The 15178-nt window shown below is 56.4% G+C and overlaps 1 protein-coding gene across 2 annotated transcripts; it reads left to right on the top strand.

Annotated features, from left to right (window-relative positions):
- Positions 1-5254: 5254 nt before the first annotated feature.
- On the top strand, positions 5255-14771 carry LOC134341298 (uncharacterized protein C16orf96-like). Of its 2 annotated transcripts, XM_063039176.1 has the most exons (3): positions 5255-5642; positions 14324-14382; positions 14580-14771. In XM_063039176.1, the coding sequence occupies exons 1-3, from the start codon at positions 5268-5270 to the stop codon at positions 14581-14583; spliced, it is 438 nt and encodes a 145-aa protein (XP_062895246.1). In that variant the 5' UTR covers positions 5255-5267; the 3' UTR covers positions 14584-14771. The 2 variants fall into 2 exon arrangements, with proteins under 2 accessions (XP_062895246.1, XP_062895245.1); XM_063039175.1 differs by having other exon boundaries at positions 14324-14771.
- The last annotated feature ends 407 nt before the right edge of the window (positions 14772-15178 follow it).

Raw genomic sequence — 15178 nt, 5'->3', positions numbered from 1 at the left:
TGCCACCCACACGCAGATATGCTCCCCGCTACACGTGACATGTGTATCTATAGACAATAGGTGCAGGAGTAGGCCATTCAGTCCTTCGAGCCAGCACCACCATTCACTGTGATCACGGCTGATCATCCACAACCAGTACCCTTTTCCTGCCTTCTCCCCATATCCCTTCACTCCGCTATCTTTAAGAGTTCTATCTAACTCTTTTTTGAAAGAATCCAGAGAATTGGCCTCCACTGCCTTCTGAGGCAGAGCACTCCACAGATCCACAACCCTCTGTGTGAAAAAGTTTTTCCTCAACTCTATTCTAAATGGCCTACCCCTTATTCTTAAACTGTGGCCTCTGGTTCTGATCTCCCCCAACATCGGGAACATGTTTCCTGCCTCTAGTGTGTCCAATCCCTTAATAATCTTTTATGTTTCAATCAGATCCCCTCTCATCCTTCTAAATTCCAGTGTACACAAGCCCAGTCGCTCCAATCTTTCAACATATGACAGTCCCGCCATCTTGGGAATTAACCTTGTGAACCTACGCTGCACTCCCTCAATAGCAAGAATGTCCTTCCTCAAGATTGGAGAGCAAAACTACACAAGATTCCAGGTGGGGTCTCACCAGGGCCCTGTACAGCTGCAGAAGGACCTCTGAGCCCATCTCCCACTGCAGACCTGGTTCACGGGAGTATATCTGGGGACATCCCACACTACATGCCGGACACATGTATGCTCCTGCTCTCCAGAGCTCAGCCCCCACTGCATATGTGACCCTATCATGGCCTGTCCCTTTGTTCACACTGAACAGGGTCTCACTGCTGGCTGTGTTTGAGACAGAACAGAGTGGGGGGGGGGGGTAGTTGTGCTTATTACTACTTGGGTTGTGGTTAATCCAACTGCACATCACGAAATGAAGGTGGAACGTGTATGGCCTTGTAATGATTAATGACAGGCATGTGACCGAGCAACCAACTAATTTCCCAAATTTCAAAGCATCTTGTGACTCTCCCCCACTCATTACTGAGGCTGCAACTATGGTGGTGGGTGGGTAGCTGACAGGAAACGATTGCTGTGGTAAGAGTGGGAGGATGAGAGGAATGATCAGGAGTCTGTGTCAGGAACAGACAGAGTGATAATAATATTAATAATAATAACTGTTGCTCTATCCCTATGACCCTGTAGATCAGTCACAGACTTCAGTGACCCTCAGTGAACACAATGCCTTTAGCTGCCAACATCTGAAGCTTTAAATTCAATTTCTGACTCTCTCCCCTTGGTTCATGTTTCCTTGACGTCTGCCTTGCCAACGAAGCTTTTGATCCTCTGACCGCACCTAGCACCTCCCCCTACCTCTCCCCCAACCCCCCTCCGCTCTTCCCCCCACCCCCTGCTCCTCTTCCCACGACTCCCCTCTGCCCCTCTTCCCCTGACCCCCCTTCCGTCCTTCTTCCCCTCACCCCCCTCCGCCCTTCTTCCCCCACCCCTCCTCTGCCCCTCTTCCCACCACACCTCTCTCCCCCTCTCCCCCGCACCTCTCCCCCCACCTACCCCGCACCTCCCCCCGCACCTCCCCCCGCACCTCTCCCCCAACCCCCCTCCGCTCCTCTTTCCCCACCCCTGCTCCTCTTTCCCCACCCCCTGCTCCTCTTCCCCGACCCCATCTGCCCCTCTCCCCCCACCCCCCCTCTGCCCCTCTTCCCCCACCCCTCCGCCCCTCTTCCCCTCTTCCCCCACCCCTCCGCCCCTCTTCCCCCCACTTCCCCCCACACCTCTCCCCCCACCTCCCCCGCACCTCTCCTCCCACCTCCCCCCGCACCTCTCCCCCAACCCCCCTCCGCGCCTCTTCCCCCACCTCCTGCTCCTCTTCCCCCCACCCCCTGCTCCTCTTCCCCCGACCCCCCTCCGCCCCCTTCCCCCGACCCCACTTCCGCCCTTCTTCCCCTCACCCCCCTCCCCTCCCGCCTTTCTTCCCCTCACCCCTCCCCTCCCGCCTTTCTTCCCCTCACCCCCCTCCCGCTTCCCCCCACGCCCCCCTCCCGCTTCCCCCCCACCGCCCCTCCCGCTTCCCCCCGCCCCTCCCGCCCCCCTCCCCCTCCCGCTCCCCCCCACGCCCCCCACACCCTCTCCCTCCCCTCCCCCTCCCTCCCCTCCCCTCCCCTCCCCCCTCCCCCCTCCCTCCCCCTCCCTCCCCCGCCTCCCGCTGCCCCTCCCCCTCCCACCCCCCCGCTCCCCTCCCCCCCGCTCCCCCTCCCCCCTCCCGCTTCCCCCCCTCCCCCCCGCTCCCCCTCCCCCCTCCCGCTCCCCCCCCTCCCCCCTCCCGCTTCCCCCCTCTCCCTCTCCCCCCTCCCCCCTCTCCCTCTCCCCCCTCCCCCCTCTCCCTCTCCCCCTCCCCCTCCCCCCCTCCACCTCCCTCCCCCTCCACCCCCTCCCCGTTCCCCCTCCACCCCCTCCCCGTTCCCCCTCCACCCCCTCCCCGTTCTCCCTCCACCCCCCTCCCCCTTCCCCCTCCACCCCCCACCCCCTCCCCTTCCCCCCTCCCCCCACCCCCTCCCCTTCCCCCTCCCCCCACCCCCTCCCCCTCCCCTCCCCCTCCCCTCCCCCTCCCCTCCCCCCTCCCCTCCCCCTTCACCCCCTCCCCCCCTCCCCCTCCCCCCTTCAACCCCTCCCCCCCTTCAACCCCCTCCCCTCTCCCCCTCCTCCTCCCCCTCCTCCCCCCCATCTCCCCTCCTCCCCCCCATCTCCCCTCCTCCCCCCTCCTCCCCCCTTCCCCCTCCTCCCCCCTTCCCCCTCCTCCCCCCTTCCCCCTCCTCCCCCCCTTCCCCCTCCTCCCCCTTCCCCCCTTCCCCCTCCTCCCCCTTCCCCCCTTCCCCCTCCTCCCCCTTCCCCCCTTCCCCCTCCTCCCCCCTTCCTCCCCCTCCCTCCCCCCTCCCCCCCTTCCTCCCTCCTCCCTCCCCCCTTCCTCCCTCCTCCCTCCCCCCCCCCCCCCCCTCCCCCCCCTCCTCCCCCCTCCCCCCCCCCTCCCCCCTCCCCCTCCCCCTCCCCCCTCCCCCTCCCCTCCCCCTCCCCCTCCCCTCCCCCCCCCCCCTCCCCCCTCCCCCCTTCCCCCTCCCCCCTTCCCCCCTCCCCCTCCCCCTCCCCTCCCCCCCTCCCCCTACCCCCCTCCCCCTTCCCCCTCCTCCCCTTCCCCCTCCCCCCTCCTCCCCTTCCCCCTCCCCCCTCCTCCCCTTCCCCCTCCCCCCTCCTCCCCTTCCCCCTCCCCTCCCCCTTCCCCCTCCCCTCCCCCCTCCCCCTCCCCCCCTCCCCCCTCCTCCCCCTTCCCCCTCCCCCCTCCTCCCCCTTCCCCCTCCCCTTCCCCCTCCACCCCCCACCCCCTCCCCTTCCCCCTCCCCCCACCCCCTCCCCCTCCCCTCCCCCCCTCCCCTCCCCCCTCCCCCTCCCCTCCCCCCCCCCCCCCCCCCCCCCCCCCCCCCCCCCCCCCCCCCTCCCCCTCCCCCCTTCAACCCCCTCCCCCTCCCTCCCCCTCTCCCTCCCCCTCCCCCCCCTCCTCCCTCCCCTCCCCCTCCCCCCTCCCTCCCCCCTCCCCTCCCCTCCCTCCCCCCTCCCCTCCCCTCCCTCCCCCTCCCCCCACCCTCTCCCCTCCCCCCTCCCCCCACCCTCTCCCCTCCCCCCTCCCCCCTCCCTTCCCCTCCCCCCTCCCCCCTCCCCCCCTCCCTTCCCCTCCCCCCTCCCCCCCTCCCTTCCCCTCCCCCCTCCCTTCCCCTCCCTCCCCCTCCCTCCCCCTCCCCCCTCCCCCCTCCACCCTCCCCTCCCCCCTCCCCCCTCCACCCTCCCCTCCCCCCTCCACCCTCCCCTCCCCCTTCCCCCTCTCCCCTCCCCCTTCCCCCCTCCCCCCTCCACCCTCCCCCACCCCCCTCCACCCTCCACCCCCCCCCACCCTCCACCCTCCCCCCCACCCCCCTCCCCCCTCCCCTCCCCTTCTCCCCTCCCCTCCCCCTTCCCCCCTCCCCCCCTCCTCCCCCCCCCCTCCCCTCCCCCCTCCCCCCTCCCCCTTCCCCCCTCCCCTCCCCCTTCCCCCCTCCCCTCCCCCTCCCCCTTCCCCCCTCCCCTCCCCCTTCCCCCCACCCCTCCCCCCTCCCCTCCCCCTTCCCCCCCACCCCCCTCCCCCTTCCCCCCCACCCCCTCCCCCCTCCCCTCCCCCCTCCCCCCCTCCCCTCCCCCTTCCACCCCTCCCCTCCCCCCCTCCCCCTTCCACCCCTCCCCTCCCCCTTCCCCCCCCCCCCCTCCCCCCTCCCCCCCCCCTTCCCCCCCTCCCCTCCCCCTTCCCCCCCACCCCCTCCCCCCTCCCCCTTCCCCCCACCCCCCTCCCCCCTTCCCCCCCACCCCCTCCCCCCTTCCCCCCACCCCCTCCCCCCTCCCCTCCCCCCACCCCCCTCCCCCCTCCCCTCCCCCCACCCCCCTCCCCTCCCCCCACCCCCCTCCACACCCCCCCCCCCCCCCCCCCCCCCCCCCCCCCCCCCCCCCCCCCCACCCCCCCCCACCCCCCCCACCCCCCACCCCCCCCCCCCCCCCCCCCCCCCCCCCCCCCCCCCCCCCCCCCCCCCCACACCCCCCCACCCCCCACCCCCCTCCACACCCCCCCACCCCCCTCCACCCCGCTCCACCCTCCCCCCACCCCCCTCCACCCTCCCCCCCCACCCCCACCCCCACCCCCCTCCCCCACCCCCACCCCCACCCCCTCCCCCCCCACCCCCACCCCCACCCCCCTCCCCACCCCCCTCCACACCCCCCCACCCCCCCCCCACCCCCCCCCACCCCCCCCCCCCCCCCCCCCCCCCCCCCCACACCCCCCCCACCCCCCCCCACACCCCCCCCCCCCCCCCCCCCCCCCCCACACCCCCCCCACCCCCCCCCCCCCCCCACCCCCCCCCCCCCCCCCCCCCCCCACACCCCCCCCACACCCCCACCCCCCCCCCCCACCCCCCCCCCCCCCCGCCCCCCTCCACACCCCCCCCACCCCCCTCCACACCTCCCCAGAGACCGCCTCCTGTTTCCGACATTTTCGCGTCCTTTGTTGCGTGGCAACAGACGGCCACTCTGTTTAATTGGTCGACGGGTTGTGACCGACAGTTGGACCCATCAGTGGACGAGTGCGAGACGGGGATGCGCGACGCTGATTGGTGCAGGTGCGGTTAACAAAGGCGGGTGGCCATGGTGACGGGATTTGGGTGAAGCCGGCGCGGGTGCGTGGTTTCGGGCTGCTGGGAGCGCGCAGCGATCGGATGGCGGCCACTATCAGCCTGTTCGATTTGGTCAATCTGAGCATCGGGCACCCCGGGCCCGGTGCAGTGAATTTCACGGCCCTGCACTCGTTATTGCACGCCGTGTTGCAGCACCTGGGCATCCAGCAGGTGCTGACAGAGCGGCAACCCGAGTTGCTCGGCGCCGAGCCCGCGCCCGCGCCCTCTGCCTCTCCCTACCGCCAGCTGGAGCAGCAGCTGCTGCGGATGGAGCGGCAGGTGGAGGAGCTGACACGCCTGCCCAGCGCCCTGGAGCTGCTGCAGCGCAGCCGGCAGGACGGCAAGGCCGTGAGCGACGTCTGGAACCTACTTCAGCTCCGCAAGAGCACTGAGCTCAACCGGGAAGGTGTGGACAAGGTAGGGGCGCGGGCGCGGTAGAGAGGGTTCCTGTCGGAGTGAGGGGCGGGCGAGTCTGACTGGTCAGTTTAGCAAGAGGAGGAGGCGTGCGTCCGGTACAGGCAGCTGAGAGCAACCGAATTCACTGAGTTCTGAAGACCGGTCAGGCTGCTGGGAAGATTTCCCAGGAGGGAAGGAGCTGAAAGGTGACATGAGTGAAATTTAAAAAGTCCTGGGAGATGAAGGCTGGCCAGAGTCTGGTTCTGAGAGTAGGACCGTATAAAATAAGAGTTGAAGGTGAGAGGGAGGTGGGTTATGGGGGATTTGTAGGTAATTCCTTCACACAGAGTAACTGCCTTTTGGAATGAGCTGCCAGACGAGGTGGTGAAAACAGGAACAGTTAAAGTTCACAGTAAATTTACTATCTAAGTAAATATATGTCACCATAAACAACCCTGAGATTCATTGTCCTGTGGGCATTGACAATATATACAATAGATTCAATAAAACAGAACGGAAAAACAACCAATGTGCAAAAGACAAACTGCAAATACAAAGAGAAAATAATAAATGTATATCCTATGTAGATAAGTGAGGCTAGTTTGAATGGGACTCATTCCATAAGTCATAGGAGCAGAATTAGGCCATTCAGCCCATCGAGTCTGCTCTGCCATTCTATCATGGCTGATCCTGGATCCCACTCAACCTCACAGCTGCCTTCTCGCCATCACCTTTGATGCCCTGACCGATCAGGAAACAATCAACTTCCACCTTAAATATGCCCACAAACTGGGCCTCCACTGCAGTCTGTAGCAGAACATTCCACAGATTTACTACTCTCCAGCTAAAAAATTCCTCCTTAATTCTATTCTAAAGGGTCACCCCTCAATTTTGAGGCTGTGCCCTCTAGTTCTGAATACCCCCACCATAGGAAACATCCTCTCCACATCCACCCCATCTAGTCCTTCAATATTTAGTAGGTTTCAATGAAATCCCCACACATTCTTCTAAATTCCAGTGAGTACAGACCCAAAGCTGCCAAACGCTCCTCATTTGTTAACTCCCTGTTCCCTCAATCATCCTCATGAACCTCCTCTGAACTCTCCAATGACAACACATCCTTTCTGAGATATGGGGCCCAAAACTATTGACAAAATACTCCAAGTGCAGTCTGACTAGTGTCTTATAAAGGCTCGGCATCATCTCCTTGTTTTTATAATCTATTTTCCTTGAAATAAATGCCAACATTGCATTTGTCTTCTTCACCACAGACTCAACCTGTAAATTAACTTTCTGTGACTTTTGCACGAGGACTCCCAAGTCCCTCTGCACCTCTGATGTTTAAACCTTCTCCTCATTTAGGTAATAGTCTACACTACTGTTCCTTTTACCAAAATGCATTATCGTACATTTCCCAACACTGTATTCCATCTACCACTTTTTTGCCCATTCTTCCAAATTGTCTAATTCCTGCTGCAACCACATTGCTTCCTCAGCACTACCTACCCCTCCACCTATCTTCATATCATCCACAAACTTTGCCACAAAGCCATCAATTCCATTATCCAAATCATTGATAAACAATATGGAAAAATAGCGGTCCTAATACCCCCCAGCAACACCACTAGTCACCGCCAGCCAACCAGAAAAAGCCCCTTTTATTCCCATTCTCTGCCTCCTGCCTGTCAGACATTCCTCTACCCATGCCAGTATATTTCCTGTAACACCAAAGGATTTTATCCTGTTAAGCAGCCTCATGTGTGGCACCTTATCAAATACCTTCTGAAAATCCAAGTAAATGACATCCACTGCCTCTCCTTTGTCCACCCTGCTTGTCACTTCCTCAAAGAACTCTAACAGATTTGTCAGGCAATATTTCCCTTTACAGAAACCACACTGACTTTGGCTTATTTTATCATTAGTCATTTTATCATTGTGGTATAATTAGTACCACAAAACCTCATCCTTAATAATAGACTCCGACACTTCCTCACAACATCAAGGGCTGCAGGACCTGCGCTGTCCGATGTTCCCCAAGGGGCCTGTTCCCTGCGCTGTCCAATGTTCCCCAAGGGGCCCGTTCCTGCACTGTACAGTGTTCCCTGAGGGGCCTGTTCCTGCACTGTACAGTGTCCCCCCGAGGGGCCTGTTCCTGCACTGTACAGTGCCCCCCCCCCAAGGGGCCTGTTCCTGCACTGTACAGTGTTCCCCGAGGTGCCTGTCCCTGCACTGTCCAATGTTCCCCCGAGGGGCCCGTCCCTGCACTGTCCGATGTTCCCCCGAGGGGCCCATCCCTGCACTGTCCGATGTTCTCCGAGGGGCCCGTTCCTGCACAGTACAGTGTTCCCCGAGGTGCCTGTTCCTGCACTGCCTGATGATACCTCGAGGGGCCTGTCCCTGTACTGTACAGTGTTCCCCGAGGGGCCTGTCACTGCACTGTCCGATGTTCCCTGAGGGGCCCGTTCCTGCACTGTACAGTGTTCCCCGAGGTGCCTGTTCCTGCACTGCCTGATGTTTCCCGAGGGGCCCGTTCCTGCACTGTATAGTGTCCCCGAGGGGCCTGTCACTGCACTGTACAGTGTTCCCCGAGGGGCCCGTTCCTGCACTGTCCGATGTTCCCCGAGGGGCCTGTCACTGCACTGTACAGTGTTCCCCGAGGGGCCTGTCCCTGCACTGTCCGATGTTCCCCGAGGGGCCTGCCCCTGCACTGTACAGTGTTCCCCGAGGGGCCCGTTCCTGCACTGTCCGATGTTCTCCGAGGGGCCCGTTCCTGCACTGTACAGTGTTCCCCGAGGTGCCTGTTCCTGCACTGCCTGATGTCACCTCGAGGGGCCTGTCCCTGTACTGTACTGTGTTCCATGAGGGGCCTGTCACTGCACTGTACAGTGTTCCCCGAGGGGCCTGTCCCTGCACTGTCCGATGTTCCCCGAGGGGCCTGTCACTGCACTGTACAGTGTTCCCCCGAGGGGCCTGTCCCTGCACTGTACAGTGTTCCCCGAGGGGCCTGTCCCTGCACTGTCCGATGTTCCCCGAGGGGCCTGTCACTGCACTGTACATTGTTCCCCCGAGGGGCCTGCCCCTGCACTGTACAGTGTTCCCCGAGGTGCCTGTTCCTGCACTGCCTGATGTCACCTCGAGCGGCCTGTCCCTGTACTGTACTGTGTTCCATGAGGGGCCTGTCACTGCACTGTACAGTGTTCCCCGAGGGGCCTGTAACTGCACTGTCCAATGTTTCCCGAGGGGCCCGTTCCTGCACTGTATAGTGTCCCCGAGGGGCCTGCCCCTGCACTGTACAGTGTTCCCCGAGGGGCCCGTTCCTGCACTGTCTGATGTTCTCCGAGGGGCCCGTTCCTGCACTGTACAGTGTTCCCCGAGGTGCCTGTTCCTGCACTGCCTGATGTCACCTCGAGGGGCCTGTCCCTGTACTGTACTGTGTTCCATGAGGGGCCTGTCACTGCACTGTACAGTGTTCCCCGAGGGGCCTGTAACTGCACTGTCCGATGTTTCCCGAGGGGCCCGTTCCTGCACTGTATAGTGTCCCCGAGGGGCCTGTCCCTGCACTGTCCGATGTTCCCCGAGGGGCCTGTCACTGCACTGTACATTGTTCCCCCGAGGGGCCTGCCCCTGCACTGTACAGTGTTCCCCGAGGGGCCCGTTCCTGCACTGTCCGATGTTCCCCGAGGGGCCTGTCACTGCACTGTACAGTGTCCCCGAGGGGCCTGTCCCTGCACTGTACAGTGTTCCCCGAGGGGCCCGTTCCCGCACTGTCCGATGTTCCCTGAGGGGCCCGTTCCTGCACTGTACAGTGTCCCTGAGGGGCCTGTCACTGCACTGTACAGTGTTCCCCCGAGGGGCCTGTCACTGCACTGTACAGTGTTCCCCCGAGGGGCCCGTTCCTGCACTGTACAGTGTCCCCGAGGGGCCCGTTCCTGCACGGTCTGATGTTCCCTGAGGGGCCTGTTCCTGCACTGTGCTGTATGGTGTTCCCTGCAGTGAAGACCACCTGCTTTTCTAGTCATTGCTCAGGAGCACTGGAATTTTGTGAGCAAACTGAGAAAGCAGGTGGTGGCATTGGAGAGGATCCGAAGAAATTCACAGTAGTGATTCCAGGAATAAAAAGGTTAATGTATGAGGAGCCTTTGATGGCTCTGTTACTGTATTCAGATGTGGTTAAGAAGAATGAATTGAATTGACTTTATATCTTACATCCTTCACATGCATGAGGAGAAAAATTCTTTACATTACGTCTCCATCTAAATGTGCAATGTGCAATCATAGTAATTTTGTAATAATTTATAATAAATAGAACAATCCATGTAATATAGAGTACATTCAAATCAGCATGAGTTCATCAGTCTGATGGCCTGGTGGAAAAAGCTGTCCCAGAGCCTGTTGGTCCTGGCTTTTATGCTGCGGTTCTGTTTCCCGGATGATAGCAGCTGGAATAGATTGTGGTTGGGATGACTCGGGTCCCCAATGATCCCACAGGCCCTTTTTCCACACCTGTCCTTGTGAATGTCCTGAATCATGGGAAGTTCACAACTACAGATGTGCTGAACTGTCCGCACCACTCTTTGTAGAGTCCTGCGATTAAGGGAGGTACAGTTCCCGTACCAGGCAGGATGCTCTCAATTGTGTCCCTGTAGAAAGCATTTAGGGGCCCATACCAAACTTCCTCAACTGTCTGAGGTGAAAAGGCACACAGAAGAATGAGGGGGTCCTCATTTAAACCTATTGAATGTTAAAAGGCCTTGATAAAGAGGATGTGGAGAGGATGTTTCTGATGGTGGGGGAGTCTGGGACCAGAGGGCATACCCTCAGAATGAGGAATGCCTTCAGCTGGAGGGTGGGGAATCTGTGGAATTAGTTGCCACAGAGGGCTTTGCAGGCTGTTATTGTGCGTATTTAAGGCAGAGACTGATGTTCTTGATTTGTACGATGGTTAGGGATTACAGAGAGAAGGCAGGACAATGGGGTTGAAAAATTAATCATCCATGATCGAATGATTAACCCTAACCCTTGTGCAGAACTGTTGGGCCAAATGCTCCTTTGTCTTATGGTCTGTGGTGCAAGACAGCGCAATGGAAATGTAATCAGTGTAGATGATAGAACCGTAGCAAACCTGCCTCACAGGGTGACCATTGGAAGCATTGTGTCTACTGATTGACCAGTGCGGACACGACCCGGTCCTGCTGAAGCTGCCACGCAGAGGACATTCTGTGACCTCTCTACTCTTAGCTCCCGCGTGTTGCTCCATGTGGAGGAGCACTGCTTCACAGCCTGAGGGAGGGCAGGTGGCTGTGCTCAGTACCCGTGTTTGACCTCATGCCATATAACTTGTAGGGCTCCCTATTCCCCACAATGCCAGCCCCTGTGATTGAATCATTCTTTCAGGCTGGCCATTAGGAAGTCTGGGGGCGGGTGCGTGGTTTGTGGTGGTGAGGGTGGCATGTGGGATCCATAAAGCCAAGATAATTTTGTGGAACTGCTCCAACCTTTGAGTCAATGCATAGGTGAAATTCGTTTTAGCTGAGCCTGTTGTCTAGGAGCCTCTGGGGTATCTGGTGGGTGTGACACTGAACCATTGTTTCATGAGCAGTCAAATGGTGCCAGCAAAGCCTGTGCCCAAGGAGGGTCTGTCTTTGTACGTCTGCACTTTCTGAGCGTGGACCAACAATGGCCAATTGGGAAGCAGCTGCAATGTCATTGTTTCTTGTACCATTTCTGGTACACAGACGGAGCTGTTCGGACTTGTTTAATGGACTTCCTGGGCCATCAGGCACAGAAGAATCTCAGTGAAATACTGCCTGTCCTACACACCAAGATAAAGATCTGACATCAGAACGTCCTGCTTCACTGCTTGTAAATCAACTTGACCGTGGCCCTTCATGCCCAGACTGTCTCTGAGTGCAGTGTGTGTTCTGCGAGCTGTTAACAAGACTTGCCTGAGCAGTTGGCTCTTTAGAAAGTTTGAGGGGTAACTCCTTTGCTGTCTGAGACTAGGTGTAAATACCAGGAACCAAGTCAAGTGAAATGATCTGTAGGGAAACTGAGGAGACAATGTTCAGATTCTCTTTTCTGACAGTTAATACTTTGGGTCAGCTGACTTTATTTAACCACGTCTCATTGGTTATCCACTTACCTGTGGGATTAAATTCTGCTTGCTTCGTGCTTGCTTTGTGTTGGGCACGTGGCCAAGTGGTTAAGGCATTCGTCTAGTCATCCCAAGGTCGTTAGTTCAAGCCTCAGCTGTGGCAGCGTGTTTGTGCCCTTGAGCAAGGTACTTAACCACACATTGCTGTAGTCTGTGCCAGGAGTGGCGCCCCACACAGACTTCCAATCTGCGGCATGAAAATACCCGATGCAGGCCTCTCATGGTCTGAGTCGACGTTCCCTCCCTCTCTCCCTCCCCTCCTCTGCTTGGTGCTGTAGGTCTGCGCAATTAGTATTGTGGGACTCAGAGAATTTAACTGCAAAACTTGCCTCCTGCCAAACAGCCACTGCTTTACCCATGCTAGAATCTTACCTGTGATACCAAGGGCTCGTAGCTTGTTAAGCACCCTCAGGTGTGGCACCTGTCAAAGACCTTCTGAAAATCCAAGTACACAACATCAGTCGATTCTCCTTTATCTATCCTGCTTGTTACTACTTCTAACAATTCCAACAGATTTGTCAGGCAAGATTTTCCCTTGAGGAAACCATGCTGACTATGGCTTATTTTAACATTGGCATCCATGTACCTTGAGTCCTCATCCCTGATAATCAACTCCAACATCTTCCCACTGAGATCAGACTAACTGGCCTGTAGTTTCCTTTCGTCTGCCTCTCTCCCTTCTTGTAGAGTTGTCACATACCCCATGATGGGTTAAAGAACCAGCAGAAATGGAAAACACTTTGGAGTCCAGTATTGCTATTAACTAATGGTATTTATTTGTAACTACACAATACAGTAAAATAAATGCAGATAAATCAAATAAGTTAGCAATGATTATATATGAGTGTGGAATATATATGAAAACCAAGCTTCTTCAAGTCTAGGGGTAAATAGATACAATCTTACGATGATGAGTAGAGTTCAGTTTAGTTCGAGGTATTGAGTTGAGTAGTGATGGAGAGAGAGAGAGATTTGAATCTTCAGGTGAGCTGATGCCGTCGATCTTCCCATTGTCCTCCGAAATCCTTTAAAAGTCACCGACTGTGACCACAACAAAGGGGATCGTTCTTCTGTGGTGGAGCTATCAACCCAGGCGAGGGTTGGACACACGATCAACTCCCCACCGGTCACTTCCTTTTCACACTGCAAGAGCCACTGATCGATCCTCTCAAAAACCCACTTTTTCTGTGGGCACAACAAAGCTCATTCAGTGTCCAAGACCATGTGCCTGAGGTCTATCATCTGACCTTCTATTTATCTCATCGTACTGAGTACCAACTGTCTCTCAAATAGCTCCTCCCTCCCTTCTCTGTCTGTGTAAGAAATGTACAAGCAAGCAATGTCCTTGTAGAAAGTATCAACAACCTGTGAGCAGTCTTCATCTGTCTCTCTCTCTCTTTTAAACAAAGTGTTTGTGTTAAATATCTATCCCTCTCTCTCTCTTTCTCTCTCTCTCTCTCACTCACTCACACACACACACACAGAACGTACAAGCAGGCAATGTCCTTGGAGAAAGTGTCAACAACCCGTGAGCAATCTTTGTTCTCTCTCTCTTTTAAACAAGATGTTTGTGTTAAATAACTCTCTTGCTCTCTCTCTCTTTTCAAAAGCACAGTTCATAGGGGTAATTCAAGACCCCGTCACAGACTGGAGTGACATTTGCAGCTTTCCAGTCTTCCGGAACCACTCCAGAATGTGATGATTCTTGAAAGATCATCACTAATGCTTCCACAACATCTTCAGTTACCTCTTTCAGAACTCTGGGATGTACACCACCTGGTCCAGGTGACTGATCTATCTTCAGACCTTTCAGTTTCCCAAGAACCTTCTCTCTAGTTATGGTAACTTCACACACTTCATGCCCCTCCCCCGACAGCCACAACTTTCACCATATTGCTAGTGTTTCCCACAGCGAAGACCAAAGCAAAACACCTTTTCAGTTCGACCACTATTTTGTTGTCCTCCATTACTATCTCTTCAGCATTGTTTTCTGGCAGTCCGACATCCACTCTCATCTCTCTCTTACACTTCATGTATCTGAAGAAGCTTTGGGTATCCTCTTTAATATCATTGACTAGCTTACCTTTCTATTGCATCTTTATCTCCTAAATGATTTCTTAAGTTGCCTTCTGTTGTTTTTTAAAGCTTCCCAATACTTTAACTTTCCACTAATTTTTGTTCTATTATGTGTCCTCTCTTTGGCTTTTATGTTGGCTTTGGCTTCTCTTGTTAGCCATGGTTGTGTCATCTTGCCTTAGAATACTTCTTTCTCTATATCCCGTGCCTTCCGAATTGCTTCCCTCTCATGCCTCTGTCATTCCCTTTGCTCCACTGTAATACTAATACATCTGACTTTAGCTTCCCCTTCTCAAATTTCAGGGGGATATATTTTATAGGCCACATCCTTACTACTGTTTGGGGGCCTGTATACAACTCCCATCAGGGTCTTTTTACCCTTGCAGTTTCTTTGCTCTATCCACAATGATTTAACACCTTCTGACCCTATGTCACCTCTTTCTAATGATTTGATTTCATCTTTTACCAACAGGGCAACACCACCACCCCCCCCACTCCCCTGCTTTCCTGCCTATTCTTTCGATATGCTGTGTATCCTTGAACATTAACCTCCCAGCGTTTTGTTTATGATACATTGTTTGCAGCTGAACACAAATATAACTTCAGTCTACTTGTATCATGTAGGAATTTGGAGAAACAAGAAATTAACTTTTATTGAATATGATGATTTAATTTTTGTTTGTACTCTGTATCTGATACTTTTTACTTAACTGTCCAACAATAATCAGCTAGCATTGATGGATTCCAATTCCCCCGATATGACTTCTTCATGATCCCAAAGTCCTGGTGAAACCTTTCACCATGCTCATCACTGTCAGTGCCAAGGTTTTGCAGGGAAGAAGTCTAAACGGGAGCACAGAAAGTGAATCTATAGTGACGTGTTGCACTTCATGGTTTTTGTATGCTTGAAGCATGTTGTCAACCAGCCTTGTGTAGTTTGTTGCTTGTAGTTGCCAATAAAATTTTCAACAACATCTTTGAATGCCTTACGTATGATTTTCTCCGGTCCCACTAGAAGTTCTTCGAATTGCCTCTCATTGATGACCTGTCTGATTTTTTGACCAACAAAAGCACCTTCCTTAATCTTGGCATCAGTTTGGGAAACACCTGTCTCAAATATCGAAATCCTTCACAGAAATTGTTGTGCCTAGTAACAGCAGATTTCATCCTTGCCGAGTAAAAGTCAAGTCATCACTTTTTATTGTCATTTCGACTATAACTGCTGGTACAGTACACAGTGAAAACGAGACAATGTTTTTCAGGACCATGGTGCTACATGAAACAATACAAAAACTACACTGAACTACGTAAAAACTACACAAACACT

Source organism: Mobula hypostoma (genome assembly GCF_963921235.1).
Source record: "Mobula hypostoma chromosome 22 unlocalized genomic scaffold, sMobHyp1.1 SUPER_22_unloc_1, whole genome shotgun sequence".
NCBI lineage: Eukaryota > Metazoa > Chordata > Chondrichthyes > Myliobatiformes > Myliobatidae > Mobula > Mobula hypostoma.
This window is presented reverse-complemented; position numbering and strand designations above follow the sequence as displayed.